The 26,631-nt window shown below is 39.7% G+C and overlaps 1 protein-coding gene across 3 annotated transcripts in view; it reads right to left on the reverse strand.

The window, feature by feature from the left end:
- Positions 1 to 334: 334 nt before the first annotated feature.
- LOC117995052 (cytotoxic granule associated RNA binding protein TIA1) overlaps positions 335 to 26,631 on the reverse strand; it is a 122,390-nt gene continuing 96,093 nt past the window's right edge. For all 3 annotated transcript variants that reach the window (XM_034983040.2, XM_069508423.1, XM_069508422.1), the window contains 6 exons: positions 26,049 to 26,151; positions 14,098 to 14,278; positions 13,818 to 13,947; positions 3,591 to 3,763; positions 2,141 to 2,300; positions 335 to 1,050 (listed from right to left, as the gene is read on the reverse strand). In XM_034983040.2, coding sequence (XP_034838931.1) covers positions 1,009 to 1,050; positions 2,141 to 2,300; positions 3,591 to 3,763; positions 13,818 to 13,947; positions 14,098 to 14,278; positions 26,049 to 26,151 — 789 coding nt within the window. In that variant the 3' untranslated portion in view covers positions 335 to 1,008. The remainder of the gene's footprint in view (positions 1,051 to 2,140; positions 2,301 to 3,590; positions 3,764 to 13,817; positions 13,948 to 14,097; positions 14,279 to 26,048; positions 26,152 to 26,631) is intronic.

Here is a 26,631-nt window from a genome sequence, read left to right on the forward strand (position 1 = left end):
TAAAATAAAACAACGAAAAATAAATTATCCAAAAACAACAAAAAGGATTACCCAAAGAAAATGTTTTATTCATAATAGGTAGCGTACCACACGGCTGACTCCATGACTTGAACATTTAAATTCAAATGCCCAAAAAATAAAAGTAACCAGAGCGGGGCGATTGTCAAACCTGCATCAATCAATATTACAATCTCAATTGTTCTGATTGGCTGAATATGTGCGATTCTTGTTGCAACAATGCATTGTGGCCAATAGTGAGCGAGCATTAACCAATCAGAGATGATTGCGATCGTGACATTGTAGCTGTCAAACAACCGCGGTAGGGCCACTGGTTACGTGGCAAACGTTGTTCTATATAATATATGATACAACCTAAAAATAGCTTCAATAGCTCTCATTAAATCGACAATAATTAACACCAAAACAACAAGAATATTAACTAAAATTAGACTCAGTAGGTAAGCCAAAATGTACTAAGCCACATTACATTGATTTTTCATGACAATTTCTCGCAATCAATAACAACGTGTTGAGTCAAGACTTGAAAGTCGTTTTCTCGAAATTTTAAAGTAAAGACTTTAAAAGTATTTTTTTAATCAATGCAATATAGCTTGGTACATTTTGGCATAACTGGGTTCAATTACAAGAATTCATTCCAAATTAACAAGAATGTTCGACAAAATCAACAAGAATGCTCACAAGAACGACAGGAATTTTCAGAAAATCAACAAAACAACAAGAATGTTTACAAAAACGACAAGAATGCTCACAAGAACGACAAGAATGTTCTGAAAATCAACAAGAATGTTTACAAAAACGACAAGAATGCTCACAAGAACGACAAGAATGTTCAGAAAATCAACAAGACTGTTCACCAAAACGACAAGAATGCTATTGGAAACGGCAAGAAGTGTGTTTTATCGAGGAGTTGGAGCAAAAGGGGGGTGTTCACATCCACTCCTTGTGCAGACAGCAGCAGGCGGGGTCTTGGGGCGCGGCGCGCTGGCCTCACACCAGCAAGCTGGGGGCCAGCCATTCGTCCTCACCGATCTGGAAGAACACGATACAAAGTTCAAAAACTAAAACCTGACTACTCTCTTCATCATAATCATCGTCATCAACCGATAGACGTCTATAAGTCCCGCAAATTGCTATTGCGCTCGAACCATGTCTCATTAACATCGAAATGACGTCATTTTGACGTCATTTGACGTATATTTGAAAAAATATACCTTCAGCTCGAAACTTCAGTCTAGTGTCTACTACTACTACTAGGTAGTCTAGTCGTCACGAAAATGGCGGCCACGCACATTAGCAATTTGCGGGACTTATACTGTTAGACAGTGGACATAGGAACACTTCTCGATAGTTAGAGAAATAAAAAACCCGGCCAAGTGCGAGTCAGGCTCGCGCAATGAGGGTTCCGTACTACAGTCGTATTTTTTCGAGATTTTGCACGATAATTCAAAAACTATGATCCTTTTGAGGTACGGAACCCTAAAAAATAAAAAAAACAAAACAAAACGTCAAGGCTTAGTTAGTACGTATTTTGTCGCTAGGGAGCCCTATTTTTCTTTGATTTTACGTCACCATACATGACACTAGCTGATGCCCGTGACTTCCACACGCCATGGCTTTGCGCCGCCGCCATCCAGCGGCTCCCGTTTGATGTCGTCTGTTCACCTAAATCTTCCAATGCTGCGCTTTCCGGTGCCAGATCGCCATTCTAGCACCTTGGAATGGAACCCCAACGTCTATCAGTTTTTCGAACCTGCGTTGACTCAACCAATCCGCACTTGGCAAGGTTTATAGCCTAGTTTAAATATATAAAAAGGAAGGTGACTGACTGACTGACTGATCTATCAACGCACAGCTCAAATTACTGGACGGATCGAGCTGAAACTTGGCATGCAGATAGCTACTATGACGTAGGCTTTCGCTAAGAAAGGATTTTTGAAAATTCGACCAGTGAAATACTGGTTTGAAATTTGTGTAGTCCAAGCGGACGAAGTCGCGAGAATAAGCTAGTTTAAAATAAAAAAGAAATAAATTCTTCTCATTGTGAGAGGAGACCCATTCTCAGTAGTGAACCGGCGATGGGTTGGGTGATGGTGAATTCAGGATATCAGTTGTCCCTCACCGGCTGAACTTGGAAGTGCTGCACGGGATAGTGCAGCACCTGCGGGGGCTGGGACATGGCCGCGACGCCACCCACGCCGCCCACGCCTCCCACGCCGCCCACGCCGCCCACACCACCCACGCCACCACCCAGCGCCCACGGGAGCTGCACGCCGCCCATGCTGTGGAGGAAGGAGATACAGGCTGTGCAAATTGCATTTGTGGCGTGCTGTGGCACGCTTTAGCGCCTGAATTTAGAAATCCTAATTGGGTATTTGACTCCAATTTTTTTATTACTTTATTATAAACTAGAATAAAAATAATGACGTTAACTGAAAAAACTAATTAAATCGATCAAATAACAAAAAGTTACATTTAAATGTTTCTGATTAGACAGAGATAGCGATACAGCAGTTTGACGTCACACCTACTAATGCCATAGTAGCGTAGCTTCGTGCGGTTTCATACAAATTTTCGTTTTGCGAGAAAGGGATAGAAGACCCTCCCACTCCAAAATTAAAATGCCTGTAACTTTGTAAATCTTTGTTGGATTTTAATATTTTTTTCAGCGCACGCCATTATTCTTATCCTAGCTTATAATAAAGTAACAATATTTATCAGATTCAAAAGTAGGCAAATACGCAATTAGGATTCACGAAAAGCATGCAAATTTACGTTTATGATCACACTTACTTAATTTAACTAACTTAACTATGACTTTCTAAAATTATCCATAACCATCTACTGTCACACAGTTAATTGCCTATTAAACCTTTCATTTTTTACAATAGTCAAACAATAGGATTTGAAAATGATTTGTCATTTTGGATGCTGATTTTGAAATTAGTCATTATCAAAATCAACATCCTGGAAACCCCTGAAAACGATACCCATGTCTGCTTTCTGTACTAAGTGAATGTCCGCCATCTTGGAATTGAAAATAAATGTCATTATCGAAATCAGCATCCTGGAAAACCCTGAAAACGACACACATGTCTATATTTTGTAAAAGGTGGATGTCCGCCATCTTGGATTTGAAAATAAATGTCATCATCAAATTCAGCATCCTGGAAAACAATGATAACGACACCGATGTCTATTTTGATATAGCCGGATAAATATCCATTGCACTGTTTTTTTTAATTTTAAATATTCATTATAGGTATACGCTTGACCACAATTACACCTGATGGGAAGTGATGATGTGGCCTAAGATGGGACGCGTTTACCTAGAAGATGCCTATTCACTCTTGTTTTAAAGATACCCGGGTTGTAATTGGTAGGAAACACATATCGCGGAAGAGTATTCCAAACCTTAGCCATACGTATGGGGAATGGTGACGCAAAACGTTTCGTGCGTGTAGATGGGATGTCGACGACATAAGGATTGAAACTCGCCCGACGTCTTGCGGTTCGGTGGTAAAATGGTGGCTGCGGGTTGGGGATACATTTCGTGCCAGTACGATGCTTACCCCATGTATTGCTGCTGGTAACCCGCGAACTGGCCCGCGTAGGAGTACCCCTGTACCCCTTGTACCCCTTGCAGGAAGCCGCCGAGTTGCTGGGGGTACGTGTTGTACCAGTACGACGCGGGTGGCACTCCGCCGGTGTACGCCCCAAACGGACTGTAGGCTGTGCCACCCAACTGAAAAAAAAACAAGCATAATATGGTAGGTACAGTGCGACAAGGCTATCTTGGCGCGTGGCGAAAATTGGAACTAACGTTGCCGTCAAGTGTCCCCTTTGTTCTTGTTTGAATATTCCAAGGCTTTGTTCTCCAACAGCGCCCCCCTGTCAATGTCATTCAAGTGCCAAGAGAGCCTTGTGACACTCAACTCAAGCCGAGTTTCTTGCTGGTTCTTCTCGGTAGGAAACGCATTCCGAACCAGTGGTAGATGCATTTGTAAAAGTACTTGTAAAAGTTTAATTGAATAAAAATCTTTGTATTTATTACACACTAGCTTATGCTCGCGACTTCGTCCGCGTGGACTTCACAAATTTCAAACCCCTATTTCACCCCCTTAGGGGTTGAATTTTCAAAAATCCTTTCTTAGCGGATTCCTACGTCATAATAGCTATCTGCATGCCAAATTTCAGCCCGATCCGTCCAGTAGTTTGAGCTGTGCGTTGATAGATCAATCAGTCAGTCAGTCAGTCAGTCAGTCAGTCACCCTTTCCTTTTATATATTTAGAAGATAGATACTAGCTGATGCTCGCGACTTCGTCCGCGTGGAATTAGGTTTTTAGAAATCCCGTGGGAACTCTATCGTTTTTCGGGATAAAAGTAGCCTATGTCACTCTCCAGGTATTTATCTATACCCATGCAAAAAATCACGTCAATCCGTTGCACCGTTGCGACGTGATTGAAGGACAAACCAACAAACCAACAAACCAGCAAACCAACAAACCAACAAACAACTAAAAGGCCGGCAACGCATCGGCGGTTCCTCTGGTGCTGCAAATGTTCATGGGCGGCGGTAATCACTTAACATCAGGTGACCCGCCTGCAAGTTTGCTCGCTATATCCATTAAAAAAAAATAAACACACTTTCGCATTTATAATAATAATAATAATGATTATAAGTAAGATTTTATGAATTTTCATATTGATGCGATAGTGTAAAAGCACGCTAACAGTTTATTATCTATGCAAGGCGCCCCCATCCATTAGACGATTTGCATCAAAAAGGGCTTAGTATAAGAGCGAGCTATGACATTAGCATCAAATATTAATGTCTTCATCCTTGGCCTGTTTACGCCGACATCTCTTTGTCTACGAGTTTGATGTTCAAATCTTATGAATGAATAATTTATAATCAAAGTAATGGTATGGTAATTTAATTAGACGAAATATTATATACAGTACCTACGCAGCAGAAAGTAATGTACATCGGCCATTAGAATGACCTTTCGGCTTTGTAGAGCGTTCTCTCTGTCACGTTTTGTCGGTCTCAACAACAGAGACAATGCTCTACAAATCTGCTCCTTCTAAAGGTCGTTGTACATTACTTTCTGTCGCGTGCGTTAGATACAATCCTCTTAATTAGAAAGGCAATAATGCGAAGATGGTTTTAGACCAATAAAACGATGTATTAGGCATAGGTGTTCATTTGTTTTGCGGCGTTAACGTTAGTAGTAAAAAGTACCCACTTAAATATCTGACGCGATTTATTCCGTTCTCTTACCGGCAACTAATACCACTGGTATTTGTTGCGGTAATAGCTTAGTAGTTAAGAATAGAATAGAATAGAATAGAATAGAATAGAATAGAATAGAATAGAATAGAATAGAATGTTTTTTTATTCATGTAAACTTTTTACAAGTATTTATGAATAGTCAGGTAGTTTTAATTTACCACTGGTTCGGAATGCCGACTGCCGGAAAGACTTTGGCATTCTATTCGGGAGGTCATGGGTCTTATCCATTAGACGATTTGCATCAAAAAGGGCTTAGTGTAAGAGCGAGCTATGAAATTAGCATCAAATATTAATGTCGCCATCCTTGGCCTGTTTACGCCGACATCTTTTTGTCTAAAAGTTTGATGTTCAAATCTTATGAATGAATAATTTATAATCAAAGTAATGGTATGGTAATTTAATTAGACGAAATAATATATTATGTAAATATAATCCTCTTCCATACTATATTACTATACTATCTAAATATATAAAAGGAAAAGGTGACTGACTGACTGACTGTCTGATCTATCAACGCACAGCTCTAACTACAAGACGGATCGGGCTGAAATTTGGCATGCAGATAGCTATTATGACGTAGACATCCGCTAAGAAAGGATTTTTGAAAATTCAACCCCTAAGGGGGTGAAATAGAGGTTTAAAATTTGTGTAGTCGCGAGCATAAGCTAGTATACTATAATATTATAAATGCGAAAGTTTGTCTGTCTGTCTGTCTGCTAGCCTTTCACGGCCCATCTGTTTTTCTAACAGACTTTATTTATTTCATGCTTTAACAGACTTAAACATTTATTAAAGCGCAAGCGCAAGAAATATTTAAGAAAGAAAAAATGCACTTATTTGTTGTTGGTGTCACAGATAAAAACAAAGTACAAATTTTCATCTGTGACATGACACTACCCCACATGGAAGATGCAGGATGCTGATTTTCAGCAAATTTCAGCTGTGACCCGGATTTCTTCAATCAAATTCCGGATTATTTCATTCAAACGCATTATTTAATCACATTGAATTTTTTAATGAAGCTTCGAAACTCCAGAACTCCGGAGCTGGAAAATAGTCCGATTTTCAAGCCCTAAGTACGCATTTGATGTTAAAATCTCATGAATGAATGAATAATTTATGCTTAATCAAAGTAATGGTACGGTAATTTAATTAGGTGAAATATTATGTAGATACAGTAGAGAATAAGGTCTCTGTAGTAATAAAATGATGTGATTTTTTGTATAGCGGTAGTTTATGGGGCCAGAATTCATTATTAAAGAGGATAATTATTAAAAAAAATCCTTATTTTGATTTATTTTTAACATGAACGTCATGCTGTACGGAAGGTAAATAATGAAGTCATAATCCGTAAACATTTTTTTAAATTAAATTATTTAAAAACTAACTGATGCCCGCGACTTCGTCCGCGTGGAATTAGGTTTTTAGAAATCCCACGGGAACTCTTACATTTTTCGGGATAAAAAGTAGCCTATGTCACTCTGCAGTTCTTTATCTATACCCATGCAAAAAATCACGTCAATCCGTTGCACCGTTGCGGCGTGATTGAAGGACAAACCAACAAACAAACACATTTTCGCATTTATAATAAGGGTACTGATGTTCGTTCAAAAACCACAAGCTTTAGAAATCAAACAGAAACATAAATAAAAAACCATTTTTCGTTCCCGAACGGAATTAGGTCATATTTAAGGAGATCAAACAATCCCCTTTGACTTTAAACCCCGCGTTGTAAAATGTTAAATATTGGTTAAATGCTAAGCGCGTTTTAACATGGGTCTCTGTCATAGATATCTAATTTTATCAGGTAGAAAGGATAAAGAGACAAAAGTAAAAATAAAAGAGGACGGTTGGCTACTATTTGAAGAGACGATTTCTTTGGGTGCGCTGGGCAATTTTCGGATGGGCAAAAACTTTAAGGTCACGTTACTGGCATGCTAATTTTATTAGCTTTTAAAATTTGTTCCTTAACGCAACCTATTAAAGTTAAACTGGATTAAGAAATAAAGAAAGAAAGAAAACTAGTTTATTCATCTTGTGCATAAAGTATAAACAAACTATTAAAATGAGTGGTTAGTAGTAGTTAGCAATAAAATACTTAATACTTAATTACTTAAAATGAGTTCTGCACCGACATGGCACAAGATGAAAAGGCCTCGGCTCAGCATTAATGCTGCAGGTTTAAAAAAATAAAACCTGAGCACTGCCGATTAAGATGGTGTACAACAGAATTACTGACACTACTGAGAAAATTAATAATAATCATGTAATAAAACGAGGCTGGTTGACCAACAACTGAATTTATTTTGAGAATACCCTCATGTTCTATAATATAATTACACTACATCTTTCTTTTTCTATACTGAAAAACAATTGATGTTTGTGACATGCATTACAATTCTAATACATTAAATTTCTATTCATCTCCTCATATTACAAAATCCATACCATATAACACATTCCATTAATAATCCGATATAAAATAACAATGCACAATACAAAATAACATTACTAGTAGTACCCACTTAAAATAATTATCATTGCTAAAATTCATCAATAGATAAAATAAAATAAAAATTATGTACAAGTTACACTACCAATCTACACAACAACAGTACTATTCTGAATTATTTTTATTGTTTAAACGGCAAGCCCTTCTCGTGCGACGAGGCAAGGCACAATCCTGCAGCAAAACAGCGTCTTTCGACGTCATTTTGGCTGGTCCCGTACCCATGAGATTAGTATCTGCAACCGTACCGGACTCACCTGTACTCGCACTAGTTTCAGTTGAACGTGTCTCGCAATCATTGTGCCTTCCCTCGGACGTCTGTTCGCCCTTTCTATTTACCAGATGTCGCCTATTGCGCCTATATATACGCCTGGTTTGGTCTTCTACAAAATAAGACCTAGGTTCCGCAGTCTGCTGAACCACTTTCGCAAGCTTGCGTTCCTTGCCGTCTACTATCACAACCTTATCATTCGTGTGAAGCGGTGGAAGGGGTTTCGCAGACCTATCATAATTTAGTTTTTGTTTTTGTTGATGCTTCAATATAGCACTATAATTTCTTTTACGATCGACTGTTTCATCCAAGAGTTTGTGATATGTAGGCAACCGCGTGTTTAGTCTCCTACCCATAAGAATTTGCGCGGGCGAATCGATATTTTCTCGTGGCGTAGTTCTCAAATTTAACAGCCCTATGTAATAATCTTCGCCCGAGTCGCAACATTTCTTTAGTAAGTTTTTAACAGTACGGACACTCCGTTCACTTTTACCATTACTCTGTGCATATAAGGGAGAAGATGTGACGTGTTTGATATCCCATGCACTAAGGAAGGCCCGAAATTCACTAGATACATACGCAGAAAAATTGTCAGTCACTAATTCGTTTGGTATTCCATGTCTTGCGAATTGTTCTTTCATAGCCTTTATTATAGACTTACTATTTATAAGATTTAATTCTGTAACTTCAACAAAGTTAGAGAAATAATCTACTAAAATGAGATAATACTTCTTCCTATACTCGAATATATCCGAGCCCACTTTGAGCCAGGGTACATCAGGAATAGAGTGCGGCAACATCGGCTCCCGGCCCGGCGCCGGCGCATACCGCTCGCACGTCGCGCACTCGCGCACCGCGCGCTCGATGTCGCGCGACATGCCTACCCAGAACATCACTTGTCGCGCGCGCCGCTTGCACCGGTCCATACCGAGATGCCCCTCGTGAATTCTCTGTAACATATCTCCTCGTAAGGCTCTTGGGATATACAACAAATAATCCTTTAATATTAAACCATCCACATATTGAAAACTTTCACGATAAGACCAAAAAACTCTAAGATTAACTTTTACGTCGTATTTATTTCTAGGCCATCCTTCTACTATATACTTCAGTATTTCTTGGCATTCTTCATCTTTTTCTATATGTTCTTTTATCAGCCTTAGCTTTTGATTGCTGAACTGTAAATTATTAATCATAAAACAAGTCTGAGCCTCCAAACTTTCATTAAATTTTTCATACATATAATCTGATAACGGCGCACGAGATAACGTGTCCGCTATATACATATACTTTCCCGGAGTATAAGTGACCTTAAAATCATATCTTTGAATCCTTAACAACATGCGCTGTAGCCTCGCGGGAACCGAGGAAAGCGATTTTGTAAAAATAGCTTCGAGCGGTTTATGATCACTCTGTACCGTGATGTCACATCTCCCAAATATATACTGGTGAAAACGTTCACACGCAAAGACGATGGCTAACATCTCTTTTTCTATTTGTGCGTACCGTCGCTGCGTGTCGGTGAGCGTGAGCGAGGCGAACTCGACCGGGCGGCCCCCCTGCAGCAGCACCGCGCCCAGCGCCTCCGAGCTCGCGTCCACCGACAGCACCACGGGCAGCTCGCTGGAATACAACGCTAGTACCGGAGCCGTTGCGATTTTATTTTTTAATAAATTCACTGCTTCCGAGTGCACCGAATCCCAGACCCATTCAGAATTTTTCTTTAATAGATACCTAAGGACTGCTACCGACTGTGAATAATTGGGAACAAACTTCGATAAGTAATTAATCATACCTAGAAACCGCTCCAACGATTTTCTATCCCTAGGCTCAGGCATTTCTAAGATAGCTTTCACTTTATTTACGTCCGGTCTCATACCGCGTTCATCGAAAATATGCCCCAAGTACGTTATTTCTTTAACTCCGAATTTACACTTATCCTTATTAAATCTCATGTCTATTTCCCGTGCCCTCTCTAGTAATCGTTTTAGACGTAAATCATGCTCTTCGCGAGTTCTACCCCAAACTACTATAATATCATCGATAAAGGAATCGACCCCTTCCAGGTCTTCCAGATGTTGTCGCACCCTCGAATGAAATAATTCTGGCGCACAGCTTATTCCATACGGTAACCGCAAGAACTGGTATCTGCCGAAAGGTGTGCTGAAGGTACACAGGTCGGCGCTGGCATCGTCCAGCTGCAGCATCCAAAACCCACAGCGAGCGTCGAGCACGCTAAAGAAACTCGCCCCGCGAAGTCGCGACGCGAGATCGGTCACCGTCGGCAGAGTGAAATGCGCACGCTTAATAGCGCGATTTAACGGTCGCGGGTCTAAGCACACACGTATATCTCCGTTCTTTTTCGCTGTTATCACAATAGCATTAACCCATTCAGTCGGACGGTGCACTTTACGAATCACGTCCAGTTCCTCCATACGCTGCAACTCACTATACAGTTTATCTTTAAGCCCTAGTGGAACCTTGCGAGCTGGACATATGCTCGGTTGCACCGTTTTATCTATGGTTAATCTGTGTACTCCCGGTAATTTTCCCAGGCCCTTAAATAGATCCCTATAATCATTATCAATATCCAATGCGTCTACCCGCTGTATCAAGCCTAACTTCACACAAGCACTCAGACCTAAAATATTTTGACATTTCATATTACACACTACAAATTTTAGGTTATATTCTACTTGTTTATACTTAAATAATACATAACACTGTCCTATTATCGGCACAATATTACCCGTGTAAGAATGCACACGGCCACGGTAGGGACTTAAATTTTTAAAATTAAGGCCTAATTCCTCATACTCGAATTTTGACAAAATATTTATCATCGATCCTGTATCTAATTTGAATTCTAATTGCTTACCACTAAAGTCCAAAAACGTAGTCCATTCCTTCGGCTTACCATCGCTAATCACATTCACATAAATTAACTCATCATTAGATCCGTCCGATTCACTACTCTCACTTATTTTGTGAACCCGCTTTCCCACTGATCTACACTTCCGGGAAAAATGCCCCCGGGATTTACACGTAAAACAAATAGCTTGAATAGCTGGGCACCGCAGCTCATCACAAAAATCACGGCCGCACCGATAGCAAGCGCGGCCCTCCCGGCGCGGGCGCACGCCCCGGCGCTCCTCGTCGCGCGCCCCACTGGCGGCGGCGGCGCCGCGCCAGGACCCGCGCGCGCTTCTCGACGCCGACCAGTCGCCTCGATCACTGCCTCGTCCAGCCTCGCGACCGCTCCGACCAGCCACTCCATCCACCCGTATGCTCGAACTTGCCTCCTGTATTTGACGACTTTCGTGCCTGGACGCCTCATCAGCCTCGCAAATTTGCACCGCCTTCGCCAGATTTAAATCGTCCGTTCTCAACAGTCGATCTCGCACGACATTGTTAGATATGCCACATACGATCCGATCTTTTATTAAATCATCCGTGAGATGCTCGAATTTGCAATCTTGGCTGAGTAATCTGAGCGCGGTTACATATTTACCTATAGTCTCACCGTCGCTTTGATTTCTTGTAAAAAACTTAAATCTTAACATCGTCACGTTAGCCTTCTTGGTTCCAAAAAAGTTATCAAATTTACTTTTTAAACATTTCAGGTCGTCTGCACTTTCACCTTTATTGTACGTGAATGTAGAATAAATTTCATAACCGTCTGGCCCGATGAGGTTTACCAGCAAGCTGGCCTGTACATCCTGAGTTTCTTTTATTATCCCGGATGCCTTGAGGAATATTTCGAATTGCTTCCACCATTTTGACCACGCCTCAGCCCGCACGGCTGGACTTCCTTCTATATTTAGCTCCGGTGGCGGTCGTGCGTGCTCCATTCTTACTTATTTTCAATAATCACTTTACTAATATCACTTTTATTGCTTATTATTTAATTATCACATTACTATTACTCTTTAATTTATCATTTTTCACTCTCGCCGCTGCCACCATGTAATAAAACGAGGCTGGTTGACCAACAACTGAATTTATTTTGAGAATACCCTCATGTTCTATAATATAATTACACTACAAATCACTACCCATATATTATTACAATTGCAAAAGTGTTTATTTGTTTTGTTGGTTTGTACTTCAATCACGTCGCAACGAAGCAACAGATTGACGTGATTTTGCACGATAGTTAAAGACGTAGAATCATATAGGCTTTATCCCGGAAAATCAAAGAATTCTCACAGGATTCTAAGCAACCTTAATCCATACGGATGAAGTTTTGGGTACCAGCTAGTCGAGTTTAAGGACTGCTTTACCTACTATGAAAATATTCCAAATATCCGCTCTACACTTTAGTTAAACCTCCTTGGTTCCGCCAACCGCCAAGGGATTAAACTGTCAATATGGCGGAACAAGGGAATTTCGTACTGAAATATTAGTTTGTTTTACAGTTTGAAATATTCATGAACAATATTTCTCCGAGCGCTTGTCTTGTCTGTACGTCAATATGTTATTGTGAGAAGGGAAAATTGTACAAGGGAGGATTATCGGAATGTGCAGTACCCAATCAGTTTGAGTTGTTTGAAGCTTTAATATTTAAAAGGATTCAAATTCGAAACTTATAGAATATCATGAAATAATTCTACGAACTATTCTATGAAACAACCATCATTCAAGAAATAATTGTTTTTTAGGGTTCCGTACCTCAAAAGGAAAAACGGAACCCTTATAGGACCACTTTGTTGTCTGTCTGTCTGTCTGTCTGTCCGTCTGTCTGTCAAGAAACCTACAGGGTACTTCCCGTTGACCTAGAATCATGAAATTTGGCAGGCAGGTAGATCTTATAGCTGACATTTGGGGAAAAATCTGAAAACCGTGAATTTAGGGTTAGATCACACTAAAAAAATTAAATTGTGGTCATGAACTAATAATTAGTATTTTCAATTTTCGAAGTAAGATAACTATATCAAGTGGGGTATCATATGAAAGTTCTTGACTTGTACATTCTAAAACAGATTTTTATTTATTTTTATGCATCATAGTTTTTGATATATCGTGCAAAATATCGAAAAAATACGACTGTTGTACGGAACCCTCGTTGTGCGAGCCTGACTCGCACTTGGCCGGTTTTTTTAGTTGTGCTGTAAGACATTGCTACCTGCAACATTTCATGATTCTAAGTCAACGGGAAGTACCCTGTAGGTTTTGATTCCCTTGACGGGTCTTGACAGGGAGACAGACAGACAATGAAGCAATCCTATAAGGGTTCCTTTTTTCTCTGGAGATACGGCACCCTAAAAATTGCAAACCACACAGCCGTACTCAGAGTCGCTTAATAGTTATTTATGTTTAGTTAAAACGAGACAGGGCTATATATCTCACATAAATCTGTCTTGTTTTAACTCAATCTTAAGTAACGTTTAGCGACTCTGAGTGCGGCTGTTAGTCAGATAAAAATGGTGTTTTATTATTATAAGCAACGAAATGATATCCGTGACTTTGTTAGATATTTAGTAAGAATTTTTTCCCACTAGTTTAACAAAATCACGAGTGGTTTTCGACATCTCTGAAAAGAAGTAGATACTAAGAAACATCTTTGAATGAAGCCTTTGAATGATGGCCTTAGCAATATGTTTATGGAGTACCTGATGAAATTATCATATTCCTTATCCTTATAGGCTCTTGTCCGCTGGATAGTGCTGAAGGGTTGGAAGACCTTGGAAGACTTATTAAGATGGCGAAGAAGGTAGCCTACCTGTCCCTGTGTCTGCGCGTTGTTGGGGTCTCCAGACTCCTTCCCCCAGGAGCACTTGACGGGCTGGCCGTTGACGTCCGTGTTGTGGACGGCCACGATCGCGTGGGTGGCGCTCTCTTTCGTTGAGAACCTGGAAATTAAGTGGATTTTGTGAAAAATCTTGAAGAATCTATACCTACTTATAATAAAACTAACCGGAGAGAAAGAGAAAGAGAGTAAAATTGGACAGGGAAGTACAGGGAAGGAATTTTATGGCTTAAGCAATATTTTTATGGAGTACCTGATGAAAGCATATCCCTTGTCCTTAAAGACCCGGATCTCCTGGATGGTGCCGAAGGGTTGGAAGGTCTTCTGCATCAGCTCCTCCGTGAGGCCGGTGGTGAGGCCCCCGCAGTAGACCGTGCAGTTGGTTGGTGAACTCTGGTTGTACACTTCGTCGAAGGTCAGGGGTTTTGAGTTTACTGGAAAGAAGAAAGAGCTTGGATATATATTCAGAGCCTCAATAGCTCAACCGGTAAAGGAGTGGACTGAAAACCGAAAGGTCGAAGGTTCAAACCCCGCCCGTTGCACTATTGTCGTACCTACTCCTAGCACAAGCTTGACGCTTAGTTGGAGAGGAAAGGGGAATATTTGTCATTTAACATGGCTTATATTCTTTATAAAAAAATAAAAACATAATACGTATTCTATATCGACCATCAAGGATCATAAGTAATACAAGTACCTAAGTAAAAGGAAAAGGTGACTGACTGACTGACTGATCTATCAACGCACAGCTCAAACTACTGGACGGATCGGGCTGAAATTTGGCATGCAGATAGCTATTTTTTTATTACTTTTATCAGTTTAATTATGTAGAGTGATTTAATTAGTTTTTAAGGTTTATTGTAGTGTAGTGATCAAATAAAGTTTTTTCTTCCTTTCTTCGATACTAACATGCCCAAAGTATGGTCACCCATCCATTACTGACTTGAGTCAACGTTGCTTAACCCACATAACGTTTAAACGGAAGTATAAATAGAGTGGTAATGGTAACAAAGCCCCACATCGATTATTGCCAGACCGGAAGTAACCGGCACCGCGGGAAGGCATTAGTCTAGGCCGGAAATTGCATGGAATTATATAGAGTTGTTGATACGCCCATATCAGATTATCTGTGATTATTAACCAAGTACTCATACTGTCGCACTCAGAGTCGCTTAATCGTTAGTCACATAGTCACTTAAGTTTAGTTAAAACGAGACAGCTACATCTCTCACATATATCTGTCTCATTTTAACTCAATCTTAAGTAACGATTAGCGACTCTGAGTGCGGCAGATAGAGAGAGAGCCAGCGCGTGCCATAACTTCGTTATTTTATAAAAGCTGAAAGTTTATCTGCGTATTGTCCCCAACACTGGGAGGAACGTTTGTTTGGATGTTTGTTTGGTTTATAGACGCTTTGGGAGATAACAGGTAATGAAGGTGTAAAAAATCTTACGTCACAGTATAAATTCTATTTTTTACGGACATAGGTCTCTTGTAAGGACTTCCACACGCCACGGTCTTGCGCCGCCGCCATCCAGCGGCTCCCTGCGACTCATCTGATGTCATCCGTCCACCTAGTGGGAGGTCTTCTAACACTACGTTTTCCGGTACGAAGTCGCCATTCCAGCACGTTTTACCCTGCCCATTGCCACTTCAGCTTCGCAACCCGTTGAGCTATGTCGGTTACTCTAGTTCTCCTACGGATCTCCTCATGTCTGATTTGATCACGTAGAGAAACTCCGCACATAGCTCTCTCCATCGCCCGCTGAGTGACTCTGAGCTTTCTTATGAGGCCCATAGTTAGCGACCATGTCTCGGATCCATATGTCATCACTAGCAACACGTACTGTTCGAAGACTTTGGTCTTCAAGCACTGAGGAGTTTTGACTAGAAGACATCTCGAAGTTTCCAGAACGCTGCCCAACCGAGTTGAATTCAGCGGCTGACCTCTTTCTCGAAATTGGATTTATTATAGAGAAACTAATTTAAATAATAAATTGAGAGCGTACTAGAGTCATCCCTCAGAAATTGTAGACTTTCTCAAATTACTACTAAATTACCCCCAATTAGAGTTTACAGTAAATATTAAAAATTTCTCGTCTAGAATTGAAAAATAAAAGATGGTTGGCCTGTTTCACGTAGTTCAAGTAGTGAAGAAGTAAAAGAGGGCTAGGAATTTATGTAATTAACCATTACAGCACTATTACGGAATACTTAAGTAGGTTCTTTTTGACGACCTCCCTGGCGCAGTGGTAAGCGCTGTTGTCTTATTAGTGGAAGGTCCCGGGTTCGATTCCTGGCAGGGATTTGGAATTTTATAATTTCTACTGGTCTGGTCTGGTGGGAGGCTTCGGCAGTGGCTAGTTACCGGGAAAGCCGTACCGCCAAGCGATTTAGCGTTCCGGTACGATGCCGTGTAGAAACCAATGGGACAAAAGGGTTTAATAAAATCTGCCCTTTCAGGTAAGCCCGCTTCCATCTTAGAGTGCATCGTCACTTACCATTAGGTGAGATTGCAGTCAAGGGCTAACTTGTATCTGAATTAAAAAAAAACTTTTCAGGTTTTGAAATGCTAACTTCGTTCGTTGTGATTTCAAATTTGATGAAAGTAATAAAAGCGGTCAAGTGGGAGTCGGATTAACTACACACGTTTTTAGGGTTCCGTACCTCAAAAGGAAAAAGGAACCCTTATAAGTAGGATCACTTCGTTCCTCTGTCTGTTCATCTTTTTGTCTGTCTCTCTGTCTGTCCGTCTGTCCATCGTGTCTATCAAAAAAACCTATAGGTAGGTCTTAAAGCACACGTAACGGGAAAACCCGAAAACCGTGAATTTGTGGATACATCACAAAAAAAATGTGTTCATGAACAAAATATAATTAGTATTTTCAACTTTCAAAGTAGGATATCTGTACATTCTAAAACAGATTTTTATTTATTTATAATATGCATCATATTTTTTGAATTATCGCGCAAAATGTCGAAAAAAATACGACTGTGGTACGGAACCCTCGGTGCGCGAGCGTGACTCGCACTTGGCCGGTTTTTAAATCAACACATTACATCAACGGATGAATTAAGCAGTAATTAGTCAGTGTCGCAGGCGCCATTGTATCGTGCGCCATTGATAGCGTCTGACAAAGTGAATCGGTGGCGATTAACAATTTCCAACGAATAATGTCGCTATAGTAACTAATATCTTCATTTTATTTAGTTGCTACCTAATGACATGAAACTCTATACTCAGATTTTTAATTCGGTGGAATTCTGACGTTGTCATTTTTATTATTATTATTATGGATATACATCTACTCTCACGCCCGCGTACAAAATAGATACATATAAAAGCCAAAAGAGTTATAATATACTTACATACATAAAAATAAATAAACCTACATAAACATTACATACATACATATTTGTACCGGGCGGAGGATTACACCCCGGCAGGGGAGACCAAACGGCCGGGGGTCAGGGCGACAGGTGAAGAAATCGGCGGACTATCCTAGCCGAGTCCAGCAAGACCGCTTTTTGCATCCTGGCTGCGAGCGAACTGCCACGGAAACCCAGTCGCCTCAGATGTTGAGCGAGGCTGACTGGGATCAACCCATTCGCAGATATGACGATTGGGATGATTTCAGTGGACTCCACATGCCACATGTCGGAAACCTCGTGAGCCAGATCGAGATACTTGCGCTTTTTCTCCGTCTCAGCTCTCACGAGGTTCTCGTCATACGGAATGGTGATGTCCACCAAAAACACCCTCGACTGTGCCCGGTCCACCACCACGATGTCAGGCTTATTCGCTAGAATAGTCCTGTCCGTGATAATGGACCGGTCCCAATAGAGCCGGACTCCGTCGCGCTCGAGTACCGGCACCGGTGTGTACTTGTAATACGGCAGCCTCTCATCCAGGAGACCGTACTTCAGAGCAAGCTCTTGGTGAAGGATTTTGGCTGCTTGGTTGTGTCTGTGCAGATACTCAGTGTTGGCAAGCGCTGAGCATCCCGAAAGCACATTATTATTATTATTATTATTTATTTTATTTCAGATGTTTCATCCATAATGTGTTAGTAACAGAAGACCTTATTAACTAAGTTAGTAACTAAATAAAATTACAATTATTATTATTAATTAATTCAAATTATAATTAATTCATATACCCCCTTGACCACTTGGTGTTCACGTGTATGTACACCCAGTGTTTCATAAAAGGGTTTTCCCACTTTGCAGCCAATGTTCTCAGAATACTGTTGGAGCTCCCACGCACCCTGCTCATCATAGATGCAGCTCTTTTTCTCACAATCGCGTAAAAATCATCTGTGTGAGCCTCCGCAAACATCTGTGACGCACTGCACCAGCGCGGTAACCCCATCAGTACTCTGAAACCATTATTATATTGCACTCGTAGGTCGTTGTAGGCCCTCTGCGTATACGTCACCCACAGGCTACACGTGTAAAATGTCTGACAATATGCTTTAAAAAGAGTGAGCTTTACGTCTCTATTACACCGTGCAAACCTGCGGGCTAGCATATTACATCGGACCGCCAACGCCCTACGCTCCCTCTCTATGTCTCTAACGTCAGACATATCGTCTGTCACAATGTGCCCCAGATATTTGAATTCAGTCACTCTCTTAAGTAAGACTCCGTTAAGGGTTACGGGCGGAATATCGTCCACAGTGACAGTCCAGAGTTTATACATCAGGGGAGTTATTTGTATGAAATACAGTGTGACCACCACCTGAAGTTCGATTTTACCCCAAATTACATTAAATCCCTATCAATATAAAAAGCCCTAAGACATAACTTCGCACTAAAATAGTGTGCAATCTTTAACAGTGGAAAGTGGAAACTGGCAGCAATGGGATCGGTTGATTTGAGGATGTAATCTTGACTTATATGTTGAACATTTCTAAGTTTATTTTTAGTTCCTTTTAATTTTAATCATCTTGATGTGTCTAAAAGTACACGCTTAGATTATGAATCAGGATTTTTAAAGAAATTCTTTCACAAAAACCTTGTTCTTTACGAAAACAACAAAAAATCGGCCAAATCGTTACAACATTTAAAGTTTTCTTCTTTGTGGGAATTGTTTTATCTCTGGTAACATTAAGAAACGTCAGAATTCTACGGAATTAAAAATCAGACTATAGTTGCCATATTTATGTAAATAAGAATCTACAGGGTGTAACCAGAACGCTAGCAAATTCACGGTTTTCAGATTTTTCCTCTTATGTTTGCTATAAGACCTACCTACCTGCCAAATTTCGTGATTCTAAGTCAACGGGAAGTACCCTGTAGGTTTCTTGACAGACAGACAGACAACAAAATGAGACTATAAGGGTTCCGTTTATCCTTTTGAGGTTACGGAACCCTAAAAACATAGGAGTTTTCTGGTATTTCTAAAAGTTTACTTAAGACCAAGAATTAATCATGTTATCATTATTTTTCAGCCAAAAAACTGTCTGATGGTAATTTTTCAATTATTATAACTTCTCTATAATATTTTAAGGCGCGCGAAATTACGAGAAGATGCTATTTTATGATGACAGTAAGCCTAAGAGGCGTTAACACCTCTTTGAACTTTAAGCAGCTCCAGCCTATTAAAATTATTGCTCAAAGGTTGGGTTAAGGTAATCGCATACAAATAAAGCGGCCCGCAAAAGTCGCAAAGGGCGTGCAAATTGCTATTGTCCATATTGAACCATGTCTCATTAACATCGAAATGACGTCATTTTGACGTCAGCCGATATAAAAATATACCATCAGCACAAAACTTATGTCTAGTTGACGTCTACTAAAGTGGCGGCCACGCGCATTAGCAATTAACGCATTTTCCAAAACTAGAGTCTGGCCAATGAATGATGAGACTGGAAAAGCACGGCAAATTTAAAAATATCAGCATGGCAGCTCTAAAATTAGTATGGTAGACATGGAATAACCAAATTTGATACTTCAGAGTTATTTATTTTTATTTCTGTTCTATCCACGTTCTATCAAATTAGGTTATTCCAGGTCTGTCTTACTAATTTCAGAGCTGCCATACTGATATTTTTTAAATTGTTTCAGTCTCATTTTTCAATCGGTTGCACCGTTGCGACCTGATTGAAGGACAAACCGACAAACAAACACACTTTCGCATTTATAATAGGTATATTAGTAGTGATAGTTTATAACTTAAACAGCCAACGTGAACACATTTCACGATACCGTTAATACTTTTTAAAGTCATAAAAATACAAACAGAGTGTACAAGTTTTAAAAGGAAAATGTAATTTTGCTTGTTTCTTTTGGGGCTGCTTTAAACATAACTTTGAATTAAAAATGAAAGCGGACACTTTTTCAATTAGATTTTGTATGACATTATATCTTGTACTTTATTGATTGAAGTTTATTGTTCAACCAATGCGGCTGAAGTCACTTGGATTTTCATTGCTGGAGACGTCAAGCAAAAATGTGAGAAGGATAAATTTATTTACTGTAGTGTATCAAGAAAGAGTAGGTAGCCATAATGCAATGTTGTCCACCACGAGATCAAAGCCTGATTAAGTATAGCGTTTTACGTAATTATGTTAAGTAACAAGAGCATTATTATTATATATCATTTTTATAAATTGTAACTATTTACAAAAAAAACCTTTCGAAATATAAATTACCGTTTGCGATTAAAACTATTTTTTTTTACTAAAGGTTTCTACAGGGCATCATACTGGAACGCTAAATCACTTAGCGGCACGGCTTTGCCGGCAGGGTAGTAACTAGCCACGAACGAAGCCTTCCACCAGACCAGACCAGAGACAATTTAGAAAATAAAAATTCTAGTTTGCCCCTCCCAAGAAAGTAACCCGGAACATCCAGCTTATAAGACCTCAGCGCTTACCGGAAATTGTCAAAAAAGCCGTGGAACATACTGTTTTTGCGGCTCTAACGGCTTTTGAGGCTGTGTATGCGATCGCCTTAAAATTACGCCTCAAAGGTTACATTTCTGATAAATTAACAAGTAATCGTTGTTTTAACAGAAAGGTTCATTTTGTATTCACAAAGAACGATGAAACGGGATCCTGGGAGAGGGGATGCGAAGTGGGGGGGGAGGGTGAGGGGGAGGGTGAGGGGGAGGGAAGTATTTTGGTTATTCGTGAATTGTCTTATATTATTATACCTTATCCCTAAGTACTAGATGATGAGTTTAGCTTTCTTAGTTACCTAATATAAATTACAGTAGTTTTTTAGGGTTCCGTGCCTCAAAAGGAAAACGGAACCATTATAGGATCACTTTGTTGTCTGTCTGTCTGTCTGGCGGTCTGTCAAGAAACCTACAGGGTACTTCCCGTTGACCTAGAATCATGAATTTTTGGCAGGTAGGTAGATCTTATAGCTGACATTCGGGGGAAAATATGAAAAATTCGCGGTTACATCACACTGAACGTGAACTAATAATTAGTAAGTATTTTCAATTTTCAAAGTAAGATAACTATATCAAGTGGGGTATCATATAAAAGGGGTTTACCTGTGCCTTCTAGAACAGATTTTTATTTATTTTTATGCATCATAGTTTTTGATTTATCGTGCAAAATGTCGAAAAAATACGAGTGTAGTAGGTACCGAACCCTCGGTACTCGGACTCGCACTTGGCCGGTTTTTTTTTGTAACTCACCAGTTTTCTAAAGATTTATTTATGTAAAACCGTGAAAGCCTAGTGGTTATCACATCCGCCTCCTGTTCGGGAGGTCGGGGGTTCGATCCCGGGCACGCTCCTCTAACTTTTTAGAGTTATGTGCGTTTTGAGAAATGAAGTATCACTTGCTTTAACGGTGAAGGAAACATCGTGAGGAAACCTGCATGTCTGAGAGTTCTCCATAATGCTTTTAAAGGTGTGTAGTCTGCCAATCCACACTTGGTCAGCGTGGTGGACTATGGCCAAACCCGTGCTCTGTAGTGAGCCGGTTATGGGTTGATCATGATGATTTATACAGCGCAGCGGGTGAACAGCCGCTTTCTTGCCGCAGTAGGTATAGGTTGGAGCTCACAGGTTCGAATCCCACCCGGGCAATTGGAGATGATATCAGTGGCCCTACCACGGTTGTTTGACAGCTACAATGTCACGATCGCAATCATCTCTGATTGGTTAATGCTCGCTCACTATTGGCTACAATGCATTGTTGCAACAAGAATGGCACAAATTCAGCCAATCAGAACAATTGAGATTGTAATAATGATTGATGTAGGTTTTAGACAATCGCCCTACAGGTTTTTAAAAGTCAAATGATTTATTCAAAAAATAAAAACCGACTTCGATACACAAACACTAAAAACTGAAAAATAATTTAATTTATTACCGAATATCTATATATATAAAAGGAAAAGGTGACTGACTGACTGACTGACTGACTGACTGACTGACTGACTGACTGACTGATCTATCAACGCACAGCTCAAACTACTGGACGGATCGGGCTGAAATTTGGCATGCAGATAGCTATTATGACGTAGGCATCCGCTAAGAAAGGATTTTTGAAAATTCAACCCCTAAAGGGGTGAAATAGGGGTTTGAAGTTTGTATGCAAGTCAGTTAGTTTTGAAGTAAGAATCAAGAAATTTTGTATTTATACAAATTGTTATAAACATAGAAAACGTGTATCATGGTTTTTGAAAAATTTTGCCCTTAAGTAGAAAATTAAGGGGTTAAAAATTTGTATGAAAGTCTGTCAGTTTTAAAATTTGAATCAAGATATCGAGTATATAAATGTAATCTATATATATAAAAGGAAAAGGTGACTGACTGACTGACTGACTGATCTATCAACGCACAGCTCAAACTACTGGACGGATCGGGCTGAAATTTGGCATGCAGATAGCTATTATGACGTAGACATCCGCTAAGAAAGTATTTTTGAAAATTCAACCCCTAAGGGGGTGAAAAAGGGGTTTGAAGTTTGTATGCAAGTCAGTTAGTTTTGAAGTAAGAATCGTGAAATTTTGTATTTACACAAATTGTTATAAACACAGAAAACGTGTATCATGGTTTTTGAAAAATTTAGCCCCTAAGTAGAAAATTAAGGGGTTTGAAATTTGTATGAAAGTCTGTCAGTTTTAAAATTTGAATCAAGATATCGAGTATATAAATGTAATCTATATATATAAAAGGAAAAGGTGACTGACTGACTAACTGACTGACTGATCTATCAACGCACAGCTCAAACTACTGGACGGATCGGGCTGAAATTTGGCATGCAGATAGCTATTATGACGTAGACATCCGCTAAGAAAGGATTTTTGAAAATTCAACTCCTAAAGGGGTGAAATAGGGGTTTGAAGTTTGTATGCAAGTCAGTTAGTTTTGAAGTAAGAATCGTGAAATTTTGTATTTACACAAATTGTTATAAACACAGAAAACGTGTATCATGGTTTTTGAAAAATTTAGCCCCTAAGTAGAAAATTAAGGGGTTTGAAATTTGTATGAAAGTCTGTCAGTTTTAAAATTTGAATCAAGATATCGAGTATATAAATGTAATCTATATATATAAAAGGAAAAGGTGACTGACTGACTAACTGACTGACTGATCTATCAACGCACAGCTCAAACTACTGGACGGATCGGGCTGAAATTTGGCATGCAGATAGCTATTTTGACGTAGACATCCGCTAAGAAAGGATTTTTAAAAATTCAACCCCTAAAGGGGTGAAATAGGGGTTTGAAGTTTGTATGCAAGTCAGTTAGTTTTGAAGTAAGAATCGTGAAATTTTGTATTTACACAAATTGTTATAAACATAGAAAACGTGTATCATGGTTTTTGTAAAATTAAGCCCCTAAGTAGAAAATTAAGGGGTTTGAAATTTGTATGAAAGTCTGTCAGTTTTAAAATTTGAATCAAGAGATCGAGTATATAAATCTATATATATAAAAGGAAAAGGTGACTGACTGACTGACTGACTGACTGACTGACTGACTGACTGATCTATCAACGCACAGCTCAAACTACTGGACGGATCGGGCTGAAATTTGGCATGCAGATAGCTATTATGACGTAGGCATCCGCTAAGAAAGGATTTTTGAAAATTCAACCCCTAAAGGGGTGAAATAGGGGTTTGAAGTTTGTATGCAAGTCTATGAAAGTCTGTCAGTTTTAAAATTTGAATCAAGATATCGAGTATATAAATGTAATCTATATACCTATATAAAAAGAAAAGGTGACTGACTGACTGACTGACTGACTGACTGACTGACTGACTGACTGACTGACTGATCTATCAACGCACAGCTCAAACTACTGGACGGATCGGGCTGAAATTTGGCATGCAGATAGCTATTATGACGTAGACATCCGCTAAGAAAGGATTTTTGAAAATTCAACTCCTAAAGGGGTGAAATAGGGGTTTGAAGTTTGTATGCAAGTCAGTTAGTTTTGAAGTAAGAATCGTGAAATTTTGTATTTACACAAATTGTTATAAACACAGAAAACGTGTATCATGGTTTTTGAAAAATTTAGCCCCTAAGTAGAAAATTAAGGGGTTTGAAATTTGTATGAAAGTTTGTCAGTTTTAAAATTTGAATCAAGATATCGAGTATATAAATGTAATCTATATATATAAAAGGAAAAGGTGACTGACTGACTAACTGACTGACTGATCTATCAACGCACAGCTCAAACTACTGGACGGATCGGGCTGAAATTTGGCATGCAGATAGCTATTTTGACGTAGACATCCGCTAAGAAAGGATTTTTAAAAATTCAACCCCTAAAGGGGTGAAATAGGGGTTTGAAGTTTGTATGCAAGTCAGTTAGTTTTGAAGTAAGAATCGTGAAATTTTGTATTTACACAAATTGTTATATAAATGTAAGTATATATTATAGAAAACAGATGACGTAGGCATCCGCTTACTTCAAAACTGACAGACTTTCATACAAACTTCAAATCCCTTTTTCACCCTTATAGGGGTTGCATTTTTAATGCCATATTTTATTAAGCTCATATCATGTTAAAATCTCATTGTTAAAGATCAACCCTAAGGGTGTAAAATAGGAGTTTAAATTTTGTTTACTCCACGCGGACGAAGTCGCGGGCATAAGCTAGTATTATGTATACAAGAGTTAATATAGTTCCATAATAATACTTTTTGGTGCCGGTGCCAATTAGCTTTAGCTGCGCGAATCGTCTAGACTTCATATTTTTATGAGACTCCACAATGGCACCTCATCCGACATGACGACATCCGACGAATTGAGAACCTCCTCCTTTTTTTGAAGTCGGTTAAAAATAGGTAATTAATAACGCTTTTTGATGGTCAGATGTTGGATTTCTAAGATATAGTGGTGATGATTACTACGCAAACTTAAAACTAAAGCTACGAGGGTTCCAAACGCGCCCAGGTCTGAGAAGAGCCCACAACAAACTCAGCCGGGTATTATTTTTATTAAACCTTTTGTTTTGATACCTAAATCTATATCGATACTTGAACCAATGTCATACCTACATCGTCCGGATAACAGTAAGTTATCTAAATATATAAAAGGAAAAGGTGACTGACTGACTGACTGACTGATCTATCAACGTACAGCTCAAACTACTGGACGGATCGGGCTGAAATTTGGCATACCGATAGCTATTATGACGTAGGCATCCGCTAAGAAAGGATTTTTGAAAATTCAATCCCTAAGGAGGTGAAATAGGGGTTCGAAATTTATGTAGTCCACGCGGACGAAGTCGCGTGCATAAGCTAGTTTATAATATAACAGGTCAAGATGGCAATAGGGTTGGGATCGCCCCGCATACCCGCAGCACGCACCACGGTCTTGCGCCGCCGCCATCCAGCGGCTCCCTTCGACTTGTTTAATGTCGTCTGTCCACCTAGTGGGGAGTCTTCCAATGCTTCGCTTTCCAGTCTAAGGTCGCCATTTCAGCACCTTGACCCCAACGTGTATCGGTTGTACGAACGATGTGCCCTGTCCATTGCCATTTCAGCTTCGCAACCCGTTGAGCTATGTCGGTTACTCTAGTTCTCCTACGGATCTCTTCATGTCTGATTTGATCACGTAGAGAAACTCCGCACATAGCTCTCTCCATCGCCCGCTGAGTGACTCTGAGCTTTCTTATGAGGCCCATAGTTAACGACTATATTATCTCGGATCCATATATCGTCGGAATATGTTACAAATTGCCTACGGAAGAAGGGATAAAGACCCTCAATATTGAGCTTAACTTACGTTCATTCTTCGGCGCGGGGGGTTTCCGTGTCGCCCAGTTGGTTCTGATCGACCTGGAGCCCAGCCACTGGCCGTTCATCGCCGTAATGGCTGACTCCGCTTCCTGAAAGGATATCTAAATATATAAAACGAAAAGGTGACTTCACATCTCTAGTCTTGTTTATTGTATCTTAAGTTACATTGACTCCAGGGGTCCAAATCCTTCCGAATCCAGAACAATCTGGAAGGATCTGCAGCCTTGAACGTATGGGAATTTTAAAAACCTAAATATATAAAAGGAAAAGGTGACTGACTGACTGACTGTCTGATCTATCAACGCACAGCTCAAACTACTGCTGAAATTGCCGAAATTTGGCATGCAACTATTATGACGTAGGCATCCGCTAAGAAAGGATTTTTGAAAATTCAACACCTAAGGGTGTGAAATGAGGGTATGCCGTGATGGCTGAGTCTGCTTCCTGAAAGGATAGATAAATAAGAATCTCTAGCTTAAAACACAGGCCAAGTGCGAGTCACCGACGGTTCCGTACTACAGTCGTATTTTGATTTTTTGATTTCCATTGTACATATCTCACTAGTTTCG

The sequence above is a fragment of the Maniola hyperantus genome, chromosome 28 (assembly GCF_902806685.2).
Source record: "Maniola hyperantus chromosome 28, iAphHyp1.2, whole genome shotgun sequence".
Taxonomy (NCBI): domain Eukaryota; kingdom Metazoa; phylum Arthropoda; class Insecta; order Lepidoptera; family Nymphalidae; genus Maniola; species Maniola hyperantus.